Here is a 19,568-nt window from a genome sequence, read left to right on the forward strand (position 1 = left end):
GTCCAGCCTCCATGCTCACTGCACTTTTTTTTTTTTTTTTACACAGTTGGATGGAGAAACTGCTACTCACAAAGCACATTTGAAAATTAAGAAAACCCTGAGAATCCCCCATGAGGAGAGGGGCTAGTCCAAGACCTGTTGGTTTTTTCAGATTTCTACCCACTGAAAGTGGCAGCAACATAGGAGAAAAGTAATTTATGGCTCATTTTCTCTGGAAGAAGCACTTTTTATTTTTACGTGTTTACATGTATTTTAAATTGTACAATATTTGCGATAGCGGTCTTTTAAGTGACAAGACTGTGTCCAACGCTGCGGAGGATGACAGCGCTATATAAATACCAAATAATAATAAAAATACACACACAGTTGCTGTCGCCCGAATAGGGACTTGGGGGCTCATTTACATTGCCCGCGTTATGCTGCAGTTTGCGATGTGCTTCCAATCACATGGGAATTAAAAAACGCGAATTAAATTAGAAATCACAGGTTCTATTTTAACCAGTGATCTCGCCGCAAAAGCAAATGCATTGTGATTTTTCCAATTTCTACCGTCACAATTCGTCAGGTGCACAGCGCAATTGCAGTGTGTTTTGCGTGGGGTGAAAAAAAAAATAAGTGAATCGCGGGGGAAATTGCCTAGCATATAAAGTATAGGATCTGACTCGCTCACATAATGATGCAGGAAGATTGTGCTCAGGGAAAATTGTGCTGCAAACGGATCGCACTTATGGAAAAAAAAAAAAAGTTGCTGCAGTTTTCAGTAGCCTTTCTGTACCGAGCGTTTTGCAATCAGATCACAAAAAATGCTGGTAGCGGAAAAGTGCCTAAATCCTGGAGACGACAGTTTGGGGCCTGAGTCATGTACAGAAGCGTTGCTCGGCTATAGCAGGGCGACAACACTGTTTCTATGGATAGAGGAGCAGGGGGGCGGCACCGCAGGACGGATCGGCTTTTGGTGGGAGGGTAAAAGGAGGAGAAAATGTGTTCAGGGGTCGCTGTCATTCAGAGCCGGCATTCCGGATCGTTAGTAGATCACAGCTTCATTTCCTGACATACAGCAATGGTTTTTAATACCGCATAGCAGGGATGCTGGGAAATAAAATAATCTTCACCTTGCTGTGTCTTTTCTGATTCCGCTGCCAGTTTCCTTAGATAAGTTTCAATTTCTTCCCACCTCCTTTCCGCGTCCTGCATCTGAGCCTGGAGCACACATTGTAATAAAGGAGGGAAAAAAATTAGAACAACTTTATACGGGATTAAAACAAAATGTTACTGAAAAAATGTGCAATACAATACAAACGAAAGAAAGAAGAAAAAAAAGCACACTTTATGCAGTCAGTCATTCTAGTGCAGTAGATATGAGTGTCCCCCCCTCCCTCCCCAATGTAGGCAGCCAGACGTGCCCCCCCAAGCATAGATAGCTAGACAGGCCTGCTGTGGACCTCCTTATTGCTGGATCCCTACGCTACTAGCTAGGTAGACATCATATGTGCCCACAGAGAGGGATCTAAGTCCCACTCCTGCCACAGATTCACCACCACTCAATGGGATCCAGAGCCTTCCCTTTACATAGGTAGATATCTAACTATTTTCCCGGCCTTCTTCAGGTTCACTTTGAAGAGAACCTGAACTGAAAATAAAAAGTCAAAATAACCATACGTCATACTTACCTCCTGTGTAGTCTACTCTGCAATCTCTTTCTCCTCTCCTGTGTCCTATTTGTCCACTGTGATCAATGGAATTCTCTGTCCTCCATTTTAAAAATGGCCATTACCCTATAACAGCTTCCTGGTCAGCACACTGTTAAACTCTAATATCACCCACTTTAGTCATAAGGACACAGACATTACCTTGCACATTCAGTTGTAACTGAAAGCTGCTGACATATGACTGACAGCAACTGGTATATTTCCGTTCTGACAAAATATTGTCAGAACTGGAAGGGATCACTGGAAGAAGAAAATGAGAGCCTCAGAGGAACTGGCTGAGGTTAGTATGTAATATTCATTTGCAGCTACGTCATGTGTTTATTTTAAATAATTTCCCTCGCTTCAGCTTCCCTTTAAGCGTTTTAGGCGGCCTTCTCCCATATAAAACACGAGGCTGGTCTATTTTCAGAATGGTGTATTCTGCTATAATGGTACAGTATACAGCTCCTCTGCACCCAGAATACCAGCCAGGAGAGCGGTCAGAGCAGCAGGGAGAGCAGCACGCAGCTCCTCACCTTCAGTCCGGCCACCACTTGCTCATGACTCTTCTTCTGCAGCTCCTCCTGAGCCAGGCTGCTGTTCTTCTCATTCAGCTCCTTCACCAGCCTGGCGTAATCCTGACGCAGCTTCACAAGCTCATTAGACTGCCTGGAGGGGGAAAAGCAAAAACCGTCAGAAAGGCAGCCGATCGTACATCTGTTTACTCGGCTACACTAAAATGGATACTGATCATCTGCCAATGCCAAGCTGGACTCCAGAACCGCAGGTCACAAACTTCTCACTATGTGATAGCTGCAGTATGACATGTGGGCAGCACGGTGGCATAGTGGTAAGCACTCTTGCCTTGCAGTGCTGGGTCCCCAGACTGAATCAGAGCCAGGGCCCTATGCATGAGTTTGTACATTCTCACCGTATCTGGGTTTCCTCTGGGCTCTCTGGTTTCCTCCCACATCCCCAAAACATACAGTTAATTGGCTTCCCCTAAATTTACCCTAGACTATGATACATACACTACACCCTAGGTTCTCAACGTGTGGTACGCATACCCCAGGGGGTACTTCTGATGGTTCTAGGGGGTACTTGGGCTTGATATACTTAACCAAGAATATCAAATTTAGGGCTTGATTCACAAAGCGGTGCTAACAGTTAGCACGCTGGTGAAAAGCCCTTTATCACGCCTAAACTTATCACGCCTAAACTGGCTTTTCACCAGTGTGGTGCAATGGTTATCACGCCTAAAGTCTTTTAGGTATGCTAACCGGGTTAGCACCGCTTTGTGAATCAGGCCCTTAGTTTTAGAACAAGATAAATCTTATTTAAACAACACCAAGTTAGTATTTTAGCTAATTAAAAGCAATAGTAAATGCTTGGAAATTGTTTATAACAAGTACCCCTTACAAAATATATATTTAATCATAGTATATAATGGTTTCTAATGTTTACTATGCTAGGGGGTACTTGGTGAGTACAGGGTTTTAAAAGGGGTGCATACCAATAAAATCTTGAGAAACACTGCACTACACGATACATACATAGACATAGGACTATGGTAGGGACTAGATTGTGAGCCCCTCTGAGGGACAGTTTAGTAACAGGACTATATGCTCTGTACAGAAGAAGATGCCGGCACTGTATAAACACTAAACAATAATAAAAGTGTAAAGGTGTCCATTAACCATACTACTTTCATGAACGATCGGAAAAATGTGCTTGAATCGTAATTAAACAGTCAGCAGCTGCTCACTATACATATTATATATACAGGTAGTCCCCGGTTAAAGAACGAGACAGGGACTGTAGATTTGTTCTCAACTTCAATCCATTCTTAAGTTGGGACGTTTGAAACCGCTTCTTCAAACTTCCCACACGGAACTTACATCATCGCGACAGGATCAGGCCGTTCGTAAGTCGGGATTTTCAATAAATCATCTAATCAATCGTAAATATTCACCTGGATTTGAATGATCGTATCTGATATCATCTACAATTGATCGAAATAAAGAATGGTTCATAAAAATTGCACGATTAATGGGCGCCTTTAGTAGACATGTGTGAGCGCAACATAGCCAAAAAGTCGGATCTTGCGGTATTGTTGCAACCATACAGTGAGGTATGAAGGTAAGCCTCCCTGTCACTGTAAATGCACACGTTACACAGTGCATTGGAAGCCACAATACCGCAATCCGTATGAAAGCCCCAGATAAATATCATCGAAACGTGTGGCGAATGCAAAGCAACGGAATGAACAGTGTGAAAGGGGCACTAAAGAATTACTATGGCAAAAAAAGAGAGTAAAACTTTGAGACAAATGTTATATGTATTCAGAGTACATCGTGCTATAAAAGTCACTTCTCTGCCGGGTTTCCATAGCAACAGGACACCTCCAGGCTACACGCTGCGCCGGACATGACGACATCCTGAGCACAGAGTGGCTAGGGGAAATTTGTGACTCCGGAAGTGGCGGGATTACTCCCGGAAGCGACCGGGAGCATAATTGCAGTGCGCACCCTGGCGTTTTGCAGTGATGGGTAGTAGTAAGTGCCTTTATTGTATCGATCTACATAAATGTCACTTTTGAGGGGAAATCCTTGAACACTTTGGTCTCCGAGGAAGCGGGATTCCCACGAAACTGCTGTAAAGCCGGTGTTTTTGTACCCCTATGTTTTGGTATGCTCAATTTACAATAAATGCCTAATTGCATGGATTTGATGCCACGCCTGCTATCTCTTATTCGCATTGGTTAAGCTACTGCGAGTGCGCCAACTTAGGAGTGTTCAGCAAGTTTTACTGCCGGCCGGTGCATCTGGTGCCGACCTCATCTCTACACACACAGCACTATAAAAGTCACTTTTTCCAATGTCACCATCGCTTGGACATATGTTGATTGTGTTCAGAGGGGCCCAGCACTGGATCGGTGGGGTGGAGGAGGATGGAGGAAGCTTCAGGATTATCCAGAGCCTTCCCTACTACCGAGGTAAGTATTCAATTTTTCGTTTTTTTTGCCTTCAGGTACCCTTTAACCTCCTATAGAATGTCAGGAGTTCCCATATTGCCTGACTCATTACTAGAGCTCAGAAGAAGTAAGTTTGGCCATTGGACCCCATTGTCATATGACTAAAGACCGCCTTGAGCTCTCATCAAAAGTTGGAAGATGCAGGAAGCTATGGCAGTACCCAAGAGGAAGTACATGTGAATCTTTTGAATGCTCTCCCAGCAAGCACTCAGCATGCCTGAGAGGCCAAGGCCAGTTTTATACCTGGCTAAAGCATTGGGATCCCCTTCACATCGCAACGCCCAAAAATCGATTCATATGACCCTATGGCAGAGTGCGCCAGCAGGGTCATATGCATAGCTCTGCACCCCGCACGCCCTTTGCCCAGTGATGTACTTCCTGCTGCACAGGAAGTGCGCAACTGGGATTTCCGGCTTCCCAACCGTATTGGAGTCGTTCTGCGCATTCCGTACCATCAACAAATTTACATTTTTTAGCGCAACCCATTGACTTCCATTCATTCGAATCGGAAGCTTCCAGCGCAACACAATGCGGTTACTGTATTGGGCCCCATACACTTGCTTTGCTGCTGCACTGCCCTGCATGCAAAAAAAGGTAACGCAACGCAAAAAGTGTATAAGTGTAAAAGGAACCTGAGGAAACCTGCAGAACATTTAAAGCGGTATTATACTCTGACATAATATTCAATTAAAAAAAAATGTTTTTCCACTTTTTATATCCCATACAGTTATCCCATTTGCTTTTGTGCATAAGTATTATTCAATTAGAAATTTCAAGTTCCCAAAGTACAGCTTTATTTGCTCTGAAAGCTGCCACTGCATTTTATTCATAACTGGTGTATTTATATTGTAATGTACCCAGTAATGATTTCTGAGCGGTGTATCCCTGCCACAAGTAAGTAAACACAAGATAATGCTTGCTATTGAAAAAACAAGTTGTGTGATTCAAAACATATATATAGTATATGATATGTTGTAAATATTCTTTTAGAGCAAAGAAGAAATTCTGGATTTTATACCACTTTAAGATGAAATCTAAGCAGGTCATCCGGAAAGTAAATACAGCTTTCATTAAATGAATGAAGGAAACTTTATTTTAGACACTATCTTCTTATTATTTCTCAGCATTATCACCTCCTTTAGTTAAGGGAGGAGGCTTAATGTTATTACTGCTGAACAAATAGTTACTGGTGTTCTGCAGTCACATGACAGGCAGTGAAGGGAGAGAACCAGAACCAGGCAGTGATTAACTAGACGGATGCTAGTTAAATTACACAGAGAGTATTCACCTTATGTGGCAGATAAATGGACAAGGGTGTTACTTTCTGGATGATCCTCCTATATATTCCCCTTTAGTGCAACATTTTCAGCTCAAGTATTTCCTCTTATTAAAGCCTCTACTTTGGTATACTATTGGTAGGTCAGGTGAAGGAACACATACTTGCTTTCCATCTGATTGGTGGCTGAACTCACAGCATCTCTCAGAATACCGTTCTCCTGCTTCAAGTGAGCTATCTGGGTCTCCAATTGCTCACGCACCTGCTGGAACTATATAGAGAAAGGGGGAAAAGAAATATAAAATCTACTTTTGCAATCTTCTCTGTACAGTACCACAAAATACCATAACCACATATCTGGAAGATCCTTAGGACCAGTTGAGATGGGCTTCAAGCAGCATTGCATTTCGCCGATGCTAAACGTTCTCTGCAAATAAGCAGAGAAGAGTTTGTCGTGGCGCCCTGGTTGGCCAATCCTGGATGTGATGAGACTGGTGTCGTCACGATTGAGAGTGGCATTTGTGCAAAAAATGGTAGTAACCATTTCCGACGGCTGTCCATTCATTGGAATGAAGACAGTGCGTACGCGATGAGCAGCGTGGCCAGCGTTTAACACTGCTTGAACTCCCATGTGACACGGCCCTTAAAGTTGACCCAAAAAAGAAATTATCCAGATTACTACAAGGAGTAAAACCTCGAGGCCATCATGGATTTGTTGGCATTGTTTTTAGGCCACGTTAAATAAACATAAACAGATTACTATATGAATGCACAATATCTGATGCCCACTTGCTGTCTCGTTTGAACCTTAGTAAGTTTGCTGTTGGTGCTCTACTTAAAACGGACCCTGAGCTCTCGTTAAAAATGAAATAGTGACTTACTTGGGGCTTCCTCCAGCTCACCGTAGGCCGTAAGGTCCCCCAGCGTCCTCCTGGCTTCTCTCCCGGTCCCGCTGGCGGCTCAGTTATGGGACGACTTCAGCCTGAAGGCCTGCTTCCCAGCTTTGTCACTTTGCAACGTCACGCCGGCCGGCTACGTGTCATCACGCCGACCGGCATGGGAGCCCTGCGCATGTGCGGTTCAATTTTAGAGAAACGCGCAGGACTCTCATGCCAGCCGGCGTGGTGATGCATAGCCAGCGCAATGCTGTAGAGTGACAAAGCTGGAAGCAGGCCTGACGACTTCAGGCCCTAGTTGTCCCATAACGGGACCGGGAGAGGAGACAGGAGGACGCTGGGGGACCTCACGGCCTATGCTGGGCTGGAGGAAGCCCCAGGTAAGTCACTATTTCATTTTTAACGAGTTCTCAGGGTCCCTTTAAACAATAGTACAGTTCAATAATCAGTATCACCACTCAAAATGTAACAAGAAGTCCTTTTCCTCCTCTGCAGACATAGTGAAGCGGTGAGATGGATCCAGGCTGTGTGTGCTGCAGCTGCCCATACACAGTGAGGAAAGCACACTGTGAGAAGCCAGCCAAGGCCACCTGAACGGAGGAGAGCCCTTACATAAAACTCTATGGCCTCGATTCACTAACTGGCGCTAAGCCGTTTAGGAGGCCTCAACAGTTTGTGGGCGCAAACCACAGCGTTAGGTGGTTTGCACCCACAGGACCACCCACATCGCGCGCAGCGCGGCTGGCCGGTAATAGTGTGCGGTGCGACGTTAACAGGGCAGTGGGTGCGACCAAAACGGTGCATCGGGTGTGACGTTTACAGGGCAGTGGGTGCGCTATGGGTGGTCCTGTGGGCGATGTAGCTTTGTAATGCTGTTTATGCACGGAAAGCTACATTTTGGGCATTAAGTGGCTTTTCACTCCGGCGCTAACACTTAGCGCTGCTTAATGAATCAAGCCCTATGCTATTTTGCAAGTCAATTTGTGTGAGTGCATTAACCTTTTATACTAATAGTTTTACAGTATGTACTGTACTACAGAACAGTTTACTGCGAGCCAATCACAGCAATCACTTGTCATAAAGGGATAAGACAACTGTGGTCCTTAGAGGGCCACAGCAGTCCAGGCCCAAAGTGGTTAAACACCTGTTGCTTAAAGGGCAACTGAAGCGAGGGGGATATGGAGGCTCCCATATTTATTTCCTTTTAAAATGAACCTCCGGACTAAAAATCGACTCAGCAGCACTGAAAAGGCTTGGTGTTTCTTTAACAGTTTCACAGCATCAGAACTTTGTTTCTCTTATACAAGTCTCATTTTTAGCTGCACAGAAGAAAACTGCCCGGGCTTTTTTCCCCTGATGCTGTGCAAAGCATGATGGGATTTCTGATTTTGTTGTTCTCGTTCTGCTGTTTTGGTGCAATTTGTTTTTTCTTACATTTTGAATTTGACATTTGAAGCCTAGCGTGTTCAGCTGGGAGGGGTGATCAGGACACAGGATAGTTGGAACTGTGTCTCCTGCTCCTTGTCACCTCCTTTCAACCCAAAAGATGGCTGCCCCCATGACAAAGATGGCAGCCCCCATGAATCACAAACATTTGCCTGTTCTTTTAAAACAGTGTGGGTAAGAGATTATATTACCTATCTATTCTAATTAACATAACTAATGTAACTTAATGACAGTATGTTTGTTTAGGCTGAAGTTCCCCTTTAAGCAATACCAGTTGCCTGGCTATCCTGCTGATCCTCTGCCTCTAATACTTTTAGCCATAGACCCTGAACAAGCATATACAGATAGGGCGTTTGACATTATTGTCAGATTTGACAAGATTAGCTGCATGCTTGTTTTTGGTGTTATTCACACACTACTGCAACCAAATAGACCATCAGGGCTGCCTGGCAACTGGTATTGTTTAAAAGGAAACAAATACAGCAGCCTCCATATCATTTTCACCTCAGGTTTACTTTAAAAAAAATGTGCTTGCAGCTTCATCAATAGTAAGCTAAGAAAAGCCCAGCCCCTATTGCATTCTGGGAAATCTGATATTATCTAGCTACTGAATAGAGAAATACTCTGGGAAACATAAAAAAAACCTGCCACTGCCAATGTCTACTGAAGTACAAAACCAATACAGACACATTATTCCAATTCAGTGGCCAGTGAAATGAGGCGGAGAGATTCCCTTTAATCAATGCTTGCTCTTTCCATGAGAAGAATCATACACAAGACAGTGACAGTACGGTAATAAGAGCATCATTAATAGCAGCAGTATGAGCAGCGCCGGGTCACATGGGCCGCCTCGTTAGCGGAGCACGATAGGCTTGTTTGTGTGGCTCGCAGCATGCAGTGGTCTCCTGTTCTGAGGGAAGTTATTTATAACAGCGCAGCTACACACACAGGTACACCGAGGGATGCCTCCCGGGCACCATCTGTTCCCAGATTACTCTCTGTCTTAGTATTAGAGGAAGAGCTACGGCTGAGTCCAAACCTATAAACATAACATCTGTGCTCAGGGTTATTTAAAGCGCAGCGGGGATGGATGTGTCACCAGAAAAGAGGAGATGATGAGACAGCACGCTGTAATATGGAACGCGATGACAGCAGCATTACAGAGCGCACAGGAGTCAGCACAGGGGAGGCGCCAGTAACAAAATCACACTAGTCACTGGAGGGGGTGTATTAAAGTTGACTAGAAATCAAACTGTTATAGAGGAGTTGCCATACCATCTCAGATAAAAAAAAAACAAGACACATATATAAGTAGATCAATACTTTCTCTACTTACATAACATGTATTGCACTGTTTACTTTTTAATAGTAATGATTTTTCTACAGAAAAAAAAAAAAAAGAAAATCCTTAGCATTTCCCATTTTAAGTGTGGCTATTTTGAAGCCAATCCAGATGTCATTTCCTCCCTTACTCTCCTCTGCCCGATTATGAATGCATTGCCCGCCCTCCACTATAGAAAGTGCATTGTCGCAGCATGAGAAATATTGGCCAATCAGAGAGGAACAGAGGTGTGGGAGGGGAAAACAAGACGGAAAGAGGCTTCAGCCAATTAGGCTGCATTAGTTCAGTCTTAGGGGAATTAGAGAAGCAGAAAAGGCCATTTTTTATTTTATGCCCGACAGTTACACTTTAAGGGCCCGTCTCCACTAGCCACCGCGCACGGCTGGGAGACACGCTGCGGCACTTCCGGGTCTGCGAGTACGTTAGACGAATCCCAGAAGCCGTGCCATGCACGCCTCCCGCGCGAAAACTGATGGCAATGCCGGCCGAATCGCTAGGGCAAGCAATTCAGCCGGCGGTGCCATTATTTCCTATGGCAGAGTTTCCCCGAGTGATTTGCCTGCGGGGAAACTCTGCGGATTCAGCCCGGTTTCCGCGCTAGTGGAAACAGGCCCTAAGGTACATCTAGCGATGATGGGCAGATTCGAAGAAGAGACAAATCTCTCTCTGATCAAGTCTGATTGCAGAGAGACCTGTCAGCTGCCCATACACTGCATGCCGATTCCCAATCAATTTCATACTGAAATCGATCCGGAATTGGCCTTGTGACGCTGCATCTGCTGCCTCGACAGCCCAACGCTGTCAGATTTCTACTACCTACTGTAAGTGACAGCAACATAGGAGAACAGTCATTTATGGCTCATTTTACTCTGGAAAAAACGTACTTCTTAATTGTTTGTTTACATATATTTTACATTTTAAAATTTTTCGCCATAGTGCCTCTAAGGATGCCATACAGTGTAAGGGACTAGTTAAGGTCACGTCAAGGAGAACTCATGAAGAAGCGTGTGACTTGTTTGATCAACTGATAGATTTGCAAAGCTATTATTTTCCGTGATCACATCCTGCTTTAGCACATGACCGTGACTAGCAAATCAGAAACTTACACATCTATCACCTGACCAAACTGATCACATGCTTCTCCAAGAGCTCTCCTAGACTTGACCATTACTATCAGAAACAACTTTATTCTTGACTGAAATTATGCCATCTAGGGGAAGTAACTGTATGCAGTCAACAGGCAGCTTTCGTATCTACCTCAAGCTGGGAATGGGGTGTGGTTTTCACATTGCTACATACTCTTAGTCTCATGTTTGGGCTGTAGGTGGAGTTGTTGATCTCCGGCTCATGCGGAACCACCTATCGTTCTGCTTTTGCTTCTGCCTGGACATATAGAACTGTTTTGTCTACATCTGTAATGTACAGTTCTACTATAGCAGGGGTGTCAAACGCAAATACTAAGTGGTCCGAAATTGTACACTGGGATCTAGTCGCAGGCCAACCTCAATGTCTACTGGCCACTTTCTTCCCTTATACAATTCCCTCGAATCTAGTGGTCCTCCTCCCTCACCTACACAGTTCCCTGGTGTCTAGAGGCCCCTACCCACCCAATACAGTTTCCTAGTGTTTAGTGCTTTCCCCCTACCTCCCTTAAATGGCTTTCCTGGTGTTCTAGGGCTTCACCTCCAATATAGCTTCCCTGGTGGTCTAAAGTGGGCCATACATAATGAAAAGTGGGGAAACCGATTGAGGGCCAAATTTAATGGCTCTGAAGCCAGATTTGGCCCACGGGCCGGAGTTTGTCATGTAAGTACTACAGCATTGAACCTTTCCTTACTTTCAACTGCATCTGCTGGGTGTCCTGGAAGCTGCTGTGAATCTTGCTTTGAATCACTCCATGTTCTTTCTCCAACACACTGATCCGTTCCCGGGCCTTTGCTTCAACCATATTCAACTTTTGTTTTTCAGATAACAGTTCCTTGAATAAAAGCACAGAAAATGGAGCAGGTTAGATGGCAGATACCAAAAAGTATGCCCTTATTGTCCATCACTAGAAAGCTAAAAATAAAGTATTAGGTGGAACTAAATTAATGAAAAAAAAAAAAGAAAAACTACAATACAGCAACATCACGCTACAAAGACTAATAAAATGGAAACCATACCAACAAACTGTACATTTTAAAAATACATATTTAAACTTTCATGTGAGATGTATATCTGTCCCAGAGAGAACTGCACAATAAATTGTCATTTTCCTATGCAGCCATCACTTAAAGAGGAGCTGTCAGCCATACTATCTGAGACCCCCTGACCCCACATATATAAGTAGAAAAAGTACTTGCTCTACTTACATAACATATGTACTGCACTGACCACGTTTTGATTTTAGTGATTTTTCTACAGTAAAAAAAGAGAAAAATAAGAAAATCCGTCTTAGCATTTCCCATTTTAACTGTGGCTATTTTGTAGCCAATCCTGATGTCATTTCCTCCCTTACTCTCCTCTGTCTGATTTGCCCACCCTTCACTATAGAAAGTGCCTTGTCTCAGCATGAGAAATATTGGCCAATCAGAGAGGAACAGAGGTGTGGGAGGGGAAAACTGGAGGGAAAGAGGCTTCAGCCAATCAGGCTGCATTAGTTAAGCCTGAGGGGAATTAGTGAAGCAAATAAGGACAACCCAGCATGCCCTGCATCTTCCTTTTTGTGTACCAAACTTTGTGTACCAAATAAGTCAGGTAAACCGGGGAATGATCATTTATCAACAAGAAAAGTAATAGTGATTTTAACTTTTGGATTACCTGGTTAGCATCCTTATTACTGGTTTACCAGATAAAAATAAAGGAATTGATTTTTGATTTTACGTCCGACAGTTACACTTTAAAGGGAACCTTAAAGGGAAGGTTCAAGCAAAATAAAAAAAATGAGTTTTACTTACCTGGGGCTTCTTACCAGCCCCATGCAGCATCCTGTGCCCTCGTAGTCACTCCCTGCTGCTCCAGTCCCCCGCTGGCAGCTTGCCGACCTCGGAGGTCGGCGGGCCGCATTGCGTACATTTTTACGCATTCCCGCTAGTGCAGGAACATTAACACATACATTTTTACGCATTACTGGTTCAATGCGTAAAAATTTACGCATTGAACCAGTAATGCGTAAAAATGTATGTGTTAATGGTTCTGCACTAGCGGGAATGCGTAAAAATGTACGCAATGCGTCCCGCCGACCTCCGAAGTCGGCAAGCTTCCAGCGGGGTACTGGAGCAGCAGTGAGTGACAACGAGGGCACAGGATGGCTGCATTGGGCTGGTAGAAGCCCCAGGTAAGTGAAACTCATTTTTTTATTTTGCTTGGACCTTCCCTTTAACTGAGAGGTATGTGGATGTTTCCTTTTAAACAATACCAGTTGCTTGTCAGCTCTGCTGATCTGTTTGGCTGCTGTAGTGGCTGAATCACACACCTAAAACAAGCATACAGCTAATCCAGTCTGACTTCAGTCAGAGCACCTGATCTGCATGCTTGTTCAGGGGCGGTGGCTAAAAGTATTAAAGATACAGGAGTAGCAGGAGAGCCAGGCAACTGGTATTATTTTAAAAGGGAAAATCCATATCCTTCTCAGTTTAGGTTCACTGTAAAGAAAAACTGTAGTGAAAGTGACATTAACAAAAATTGCTTATTTTTTACAATATTCATTTATAGATTAGTAGCCACTGGCCCATTGTAAAATTTTTCCTCTCCCTGATTTACATTCTGAAATTTATCACTGGTGGTGACATCTTTAATTCTGCCAGGTGATCTGAAAGAAAAGTTCCTTACTGAAAGTTCTAAGCACAGAGTGACATATACTTGCTTGGCAGTTGAAAAAAGCTGTGTCCCACAATGCTAAGAGAATGACAGACAAGAAACTGTCAGGACCATGGCATCACACTGTGGGAGGGGTTTCACCACAATATGAGCCATGCAGACTCCCCCATATGATCTATTTGAGAAAAAGTTAAGATTTCTTGTGGGAAAGTAGGTATAAGCTACTGATTGGGATGAAGATCAATCCTGAGTTAAAGTTCCTCTTTAAAGTCCCTTTTACTTATCTGATGGCTTTGAACCTCTTGCCAATAAGTTTTGAACTAATCCATTTCCTCACAGGGGATTCTTGCATTGGAATGTCACTTGTTCATTCCAATTGCCTGAATAGCAGTTCGTATAAAGGCAGGCTGGTATTTTTGCACAGATGCTTACTAGCAGGGCTGTGGAGTCGGTACAAAAATCTTCCGACTCCAACTCAGACTCCTGTTTATGAAACCACGACGCCGACTCCAACTCCGGGTACCCAAATTGGCTCTGACTCCTTAGTCTAATACTTAGAGACTCTGTAACCTCAAAAACATCCCCTGGGGGGTACTCACCTCGGGTGGGGGAAGCCTCCGGATCCTAATGAGGCTTCCCACGCCGTCCTCCATCCCTCAGGGGTCTCGCTGCAGCCCTCTGTGAAAGATGACGTCAATATTTACCTTCCCGGCTCCTGCGCAGGCGCTCTGACGGCTGTCGGCTCCGAACTACACGGAAATACCCGATCTCAGTCGGGTCCGCTCTACTGCGCAGGCGCCGGAAACTTGCTAGACCAGCATTGAAAGGGTTAAACACAGAGGTTTAAAGTTCCGTGGAGAGATATGCAGAAGTTCAGATAGATACATTTTAACTAAATAGAATGTAAAAAGTTATAAATGTTACACACTCTTTGGCTGTTCTCCAGCTCCTCAGTCAGAGAGATGAGTCACATTCAACACTTAGATACATTTATGTAAACAAAATGTATCTATGTCAGCTTCGGATGTGTCTGCAGAAATCTAAAAGAACTTTAAAGAGACTCTAACCTCAAAAAGATCCCCTGGGGGGTACTCACCTCGGGTGGGGCAAGCCTCCGGATCCTAATGAGGCTTCCCACGCCGTCCTCTGTCCCACGGGGGTCTCGCTGCAGCCCTCCGAACAGCCGGCGACAGACCCGACTGTCAGTTCAATATTTACCTTTGCTGGCTCCAGCGGGGGTGCTGTGGCTGCTTTCGGCTCCGAACTACACGGAATTACCCGATCTCAGTCGGGTCCGCTCTACTGCACAGGCGCCGGAAACTTGCGCCTGCGCAGTAGAGCAGACCCGACGGCGATCGGGTATTTCCGTGTAGTTCGGAGCTGACAGCCGTCAGAGCGCCTGCGCAGGAGCCGGGAAGGTAAATATTGACGTCATCTTTCACAGAGGGCTGCAGCGAGACCCCTGAGGGACGGAGGACGGCGTGGGAAGCCTCATTAGGATCCGGAGGCTTCCCCTACCCGAGGTGAGTACCCCCCAGGGGATTTTTTGACGTTACAGATCCTCTTTAACAGGGCTGTGTATTTTGTACAAAAATCATCCGACTCCGACTCCTCAGTGTATGAACTCAACGACTCCGGGTGCCCAAAATTGCCCCGACTCCTCAGCCCTGCTTACTAGACGCGCTTTTAAAAAAGTATAGGATAAATTGAGGCTCGCCCATGAGGAGATATACTACTCCAAAACCTGCAAGAGGCTCAGAACTGTCAGATTAATAATCCCTACTGTGAGTGATAGCTACATAGGAAATCGTTCAATTACAGCACACTTCTATTGGGGGATTGAATTTGTACATATGCATTTCAAATTTTACAGTTTTCATCAGATTGAACCATTAAAGCACACCTGACCTGAGGCAAGTCTAACTAAGGCAAACACAAAGGTATGTCCATGCTGTATCCACATACCTCTGCTCAGTCCCCCCGGTCCCCATAATCATGCTTTCCTGTCTGAAGTTTCGACTTTAGCTGAAAGTCTAAGGCTCCCTTCACACTGCAAATCCGTTTTGCGATTCCGATTCCAATTTTCAATTCAGATTTTCCCTGAATACATTCAACAGAAAAATGGATCAAAAATGCAGCATGCAGTAAAGATTAAAAATCGGAATCGGATGTAAAAACCGATTAAAAGGCGGAATCGGAATCGCATGCAGTGTGCAGGGAGCCATAGTCTTCAAGATGTGAAGGGGGTGGGGTGAGATGAGAAATGGACAACACAGAGAGGTATGTGAATGCAGCATAATCACACCTCTGTGCTTAGCTTAGGCAGCTTCAAGTGACCCCGAGTCCAACTGTTTATCACAAGCCTGAGTCATAAATTGTGACCACCCACCCACACACACTAGGCAACTATACCAGCCCTCACTAATCCTGCCACCAATATCACATGAACAGAGATGGAGATAACTGGGCAATGATCAGGAGCCACTGTGAGTGACAGTTAGGGAACAGCAGTTTGTACAAATCTGCTCAATGTATCCGAACTGGGTTCCACATCCACCCTACAGCAGCACTCCGGAGGCGTGTGTATCTGTGCCACTAGACCTTAGGCCAGTTAAAGTAAAGGGCGCTAGAACCCAAGCAGCTCCACCCTCTCCTGCTGGTGCAGCCAATCAGGAGCTGCAGCAGCACCCAGAGCCTGAGAGAGCAGCCGTACTGACACAGATGCAGGCATCGGAGGGTGCAGAGACTTATTATAGAGGATAGTATGCAGATAGTAACATTACCTGAGTCAGCTGCTTGCACTGGTCCTTGGCCATTGCAGCCTCATCTCGGGCAGAGAACAGCTGTTTCTCCTTCTCTTGTAACTGCAGTTGCGCTGCTGGACCTCCCTTATTAGCCTAAAAATAAAAAGACAAAACAATAAGCATCAGAATGAACGGTTGCTGAAACAATGCAGCATTAGGTTTTGTTAGAACCCCTTCTGTTACAGCAGCCTATCGGGCGATCCATGCAGAGTTGGGACAGAGCTGCAACGGCAACATTAAATCCATGGCAGAAGAGAAGAACCCAGGACTTTTCCTATTACATGACTTTTGTTAAAGCTCACCATTTTAAATACATCCACTGACCACTATGTACTTAAAGTAAATCTGAGATTAATTAAAAGTAAAAATTCATACTTACCTGGGGCTTCCTCCAACCCCTTCGGCCTGATCAGCCTCTCACTGCTGTCCTCCGCTATGGCTCCTGGTAACTTTGGGAGTTGGAGCTAACTATGCGCTCCACGTCGCAGGAGCACAATGGGCGATTGGAGGGGGTGGGGGGGATGTGGGCAGGGCTCCAACTGGCTGGGAGGACTCGGGAGGATCCAGGAGGCGGAAGGAGAGATCAGGCCGAAGGGGGCTGGAGGAAGTCCCTGGAATGTATCAATTTTTACTTTTAATTAATCTCAGGTACACTTTACATTTCAATCCCACTTGAATGTGTTTAAACTGAGACTGTTGGTGGGCCTGTGTCTTTCACATCTGAAATTGCGTTGGTGAAGAGCCAACACATACGTTTTGATGTATGCGTTTGTGCGTTTTTCATGCGTTTTTAGTGCGTTGCATTTATCAGCAATGAGTATGCGTTTTTAATGAGTTTTCAACCTGTTACAGTACATAGGAAAACGCAGGTGATTTTTTTTAATTTTCAAATGTAACTGTGTGCCTTAAAACTTTTTAAAAAAATGCATGCTCTTCTTGGAGCTTGCGCTTTACTTTGTAACGCATAACGTAAGCATTGGTCTATTAAAAGCGACAGGGAGCGTTGAAACGCAACCGCACAAGATGTGAAAGGTAAAATGAAACTCTATGGACTAATAGTGTACATACCTCCCACCCCTGTGTAAAATATGTAGTTAATGTGTTCACTGCATTAGCTGTTATACCCTCTTGTCTTGTATTAACTGTTGTATTGTATACTTTGTATGGTTATTCCCTGTATGCTATTGTATACTTTGTATGGTTATTCCCTGCATGCTATTGTACAGCGCCGCGGAAGATGATGGTGCTATATCACTCCAGCTGTGACAAAACTACAAATCCCATCATGCCTCTGTCTCCCCGAGTTATGCTTACAGCTGTCAGAGTATTGCAATGCCTCATGGGACTTGTAGTTCCACCACAGCTGGAGTGCCAAGGTTAGCCATCACTGTGCTATATAAATCAATAATAAAAGTCTATGGACTAATAATCTAAGGCTAATAAGCCTTCTTCAGACTTAGTTCTTGCATATTAACAAGATGTTAAACCACCTATCATATATGCATTGGACATTCAGAGGAATGCGTTTCGTTTCTCCTACAAATTTAACGTCTTGTTAATATACAGGAACAAAGTCTGAAGAAGGCTTATTAGCCGACAGCTTACTTTTTATTTATCACCAAGTTAGCCAATAAATCATCCTGTTTCAAAATGTTTTGCTTTTACTGATGGCTGACACAGTACTACACTCTACTGCTTCTTACACATTCTAAGAAATGCTTCAGCTAGAAAGAAGCCAATGTGAGATTACATTTCCTTCGCACTACAGCTGCCAAATAAACTACAATGGGCAAATGATGAGGTCTATAGAGCCTATTGTGGCTCTTCCTATGGAGGCTGGCACACTGTTCCACAGTGCTGGAGCTCCCCCAGCCCCTAAGGGAAACCCACCCACTTTTAGTGCTTCTGCTAATCAGGAAATGCTCTTTGGAAACAATGGCTGGGAGGGAGTCTTGCCTCCTTTTCTACAAGTACTCCACTAATTTTAGTCAGCACTTAGGAACCAGAGAATGCAGACATTAAAGCGGATCCGAGATGAAAAACTAACTATAACAAGGAAAACAGAAGGAAATTTGCAATATTTCAGCTATGAGTGAACATTTGTGGTTACCCACAATGCACTACTACTGATTATGCAAATTATCCCTTTTCGCCCTTGGTAAGCCAGGCAAAGCATCCAGAACCGCTGGTGTATAGCAAGCCTATAGCTATAGCTAAAGCTATAGGCTTGCTATACACCAGCGGTTCTGGATGCTTTGCCTGTCTTACCAAAGGCGAAAAGGGATAATTTGCATATTCAGTAGTAGTGCATTGTGGGTAACCACAAATGTTCACTCATAGCTGAAATATTGCAACTTCCCTTCTGTTTTAAGAAGGCAAATTACACCAAGCTTTGCATTTTTTAGTAGGAGGGCTTTTTGGTCCCTTTTATCTCCCTGTACATTTCTAATAGTTTGGGTCACCGAGTTGCTTGGTTACTCTGTATTACAATGGCACCACAACAATCTACCATATTTGGATTGCGAAGTGCTGGAGTTATTTTTATCTGAGAACCTGCTATAAATAAAGTGCCTTGGTGACAAACCGGCGCTTAGTTTACCTATTTTCACAGGTTTTGTGAGTTCTCCATGCACATGGCCGCCTTACCTTGTGTACTAGGTCCTTCACTGAAGCAGACTTCTCTCTCAGCATCTCCACCACAGACATGGCCTCGTCGTCCGACAGAATCAGAGACTTCATACTGGCCAAGAAATCCTTAAATTTCACTTCTGCGTTTTCTGAAAAACATCAACAGTGCTTTTATAGTGCAAAGTTCTGTAGACAAACCCGGACCTTTTCAAGACGAAAGAAGCTTCTAATGTTGGTCAATGACCTGCACTGATCTACTGGAGAGCTCCATCTATGCAAGTGTATCTCTTTTTCATGCTAGGCCATCTCAGGTTGTCTTTAGGGCTCTTTCACATCAGACAACGCGAACAGGAGCCGTTCTCCTGCACGCGTTGTCTGCCTGCGGCGTGTCGTCGGGTATCTGCGGTGCGACGCAATCAGCGGCGGTAGCTGGTAATTAAACCCGACGGAAAACGCCGGCTCGCGGGTGCGTTGGAGGAAAAACTGCGCCCGGGTGCGTCGGAACCGCAACGCATCGAAACGGAGCGTCGAGTGTGAAAGGTAAAATGAAAGTCTATGGACTTTCATCTTACCTTGGTTAACGCAAACGGCTTCCGTTTGCGTTAACGCACAAAGTCTGCCCTAATGTGAAAGAGCCCTTAACCCTTTTGCAGCCA

General features: G+C 44.5%; 1 protein-coding gene across 16 annotated transcripts in view; it reads right to left on the reverse strand.

Annotated features, from left to right (window-relative positions):
- The window catches only part of KTN1 (kinectin 1), a 185,665-nt gene that overhangs the window by 91,328 nt on the left and 74,769 nt on the right, over positions 1-19,568 (reverse strand). For all 16 annotated transcript variants that reach the window (XM_068254390.1, XM_068254395.1, XM_068254399.1 and 13 more), the window contains exons 5-10: positions 18,931-19,061; positions 16,264-16,377; positions 11,520-11,660; positions 6,163-6,269; positions 2,225-2,357; positions 1,113-1,200 (exon numbers count right to left, since the gene is read on the reverse strand). In XM_068254390.1, coding sequence (XP_068110491.1) covers positions 1,113-1,200; positions 2,225-2,357; positions 6,163-6,269; positions 11,520-11,660; positions 16,264-16,377; positions 18,931-19,061 — 714 coding nt within the window. The remainder of the gene's footprint in view (positions 1-1,112; positions 1,201-2,224; positions 2,358-6,162; positions 6,270-11,519; positions 11,661-16,263; positions 16,378-18,930; positions 19,062-19,568) is intronic.

Source organism: Hyperolius riggenbachi, chromosome 9 (assembly GCF_040937935.1).
Source record: "Hyperolius riggenbachi isolate aHypRig1 chromosome 9, aHypRig1.pri, whole genome shotgun sequence".
Taxonomy (NCBI): Eukaryota; Metazoa; Chordata; class Amphibia; order Anura; family Hyperoliidae; genus Hyperolius; species Hyperolius riggenbachi.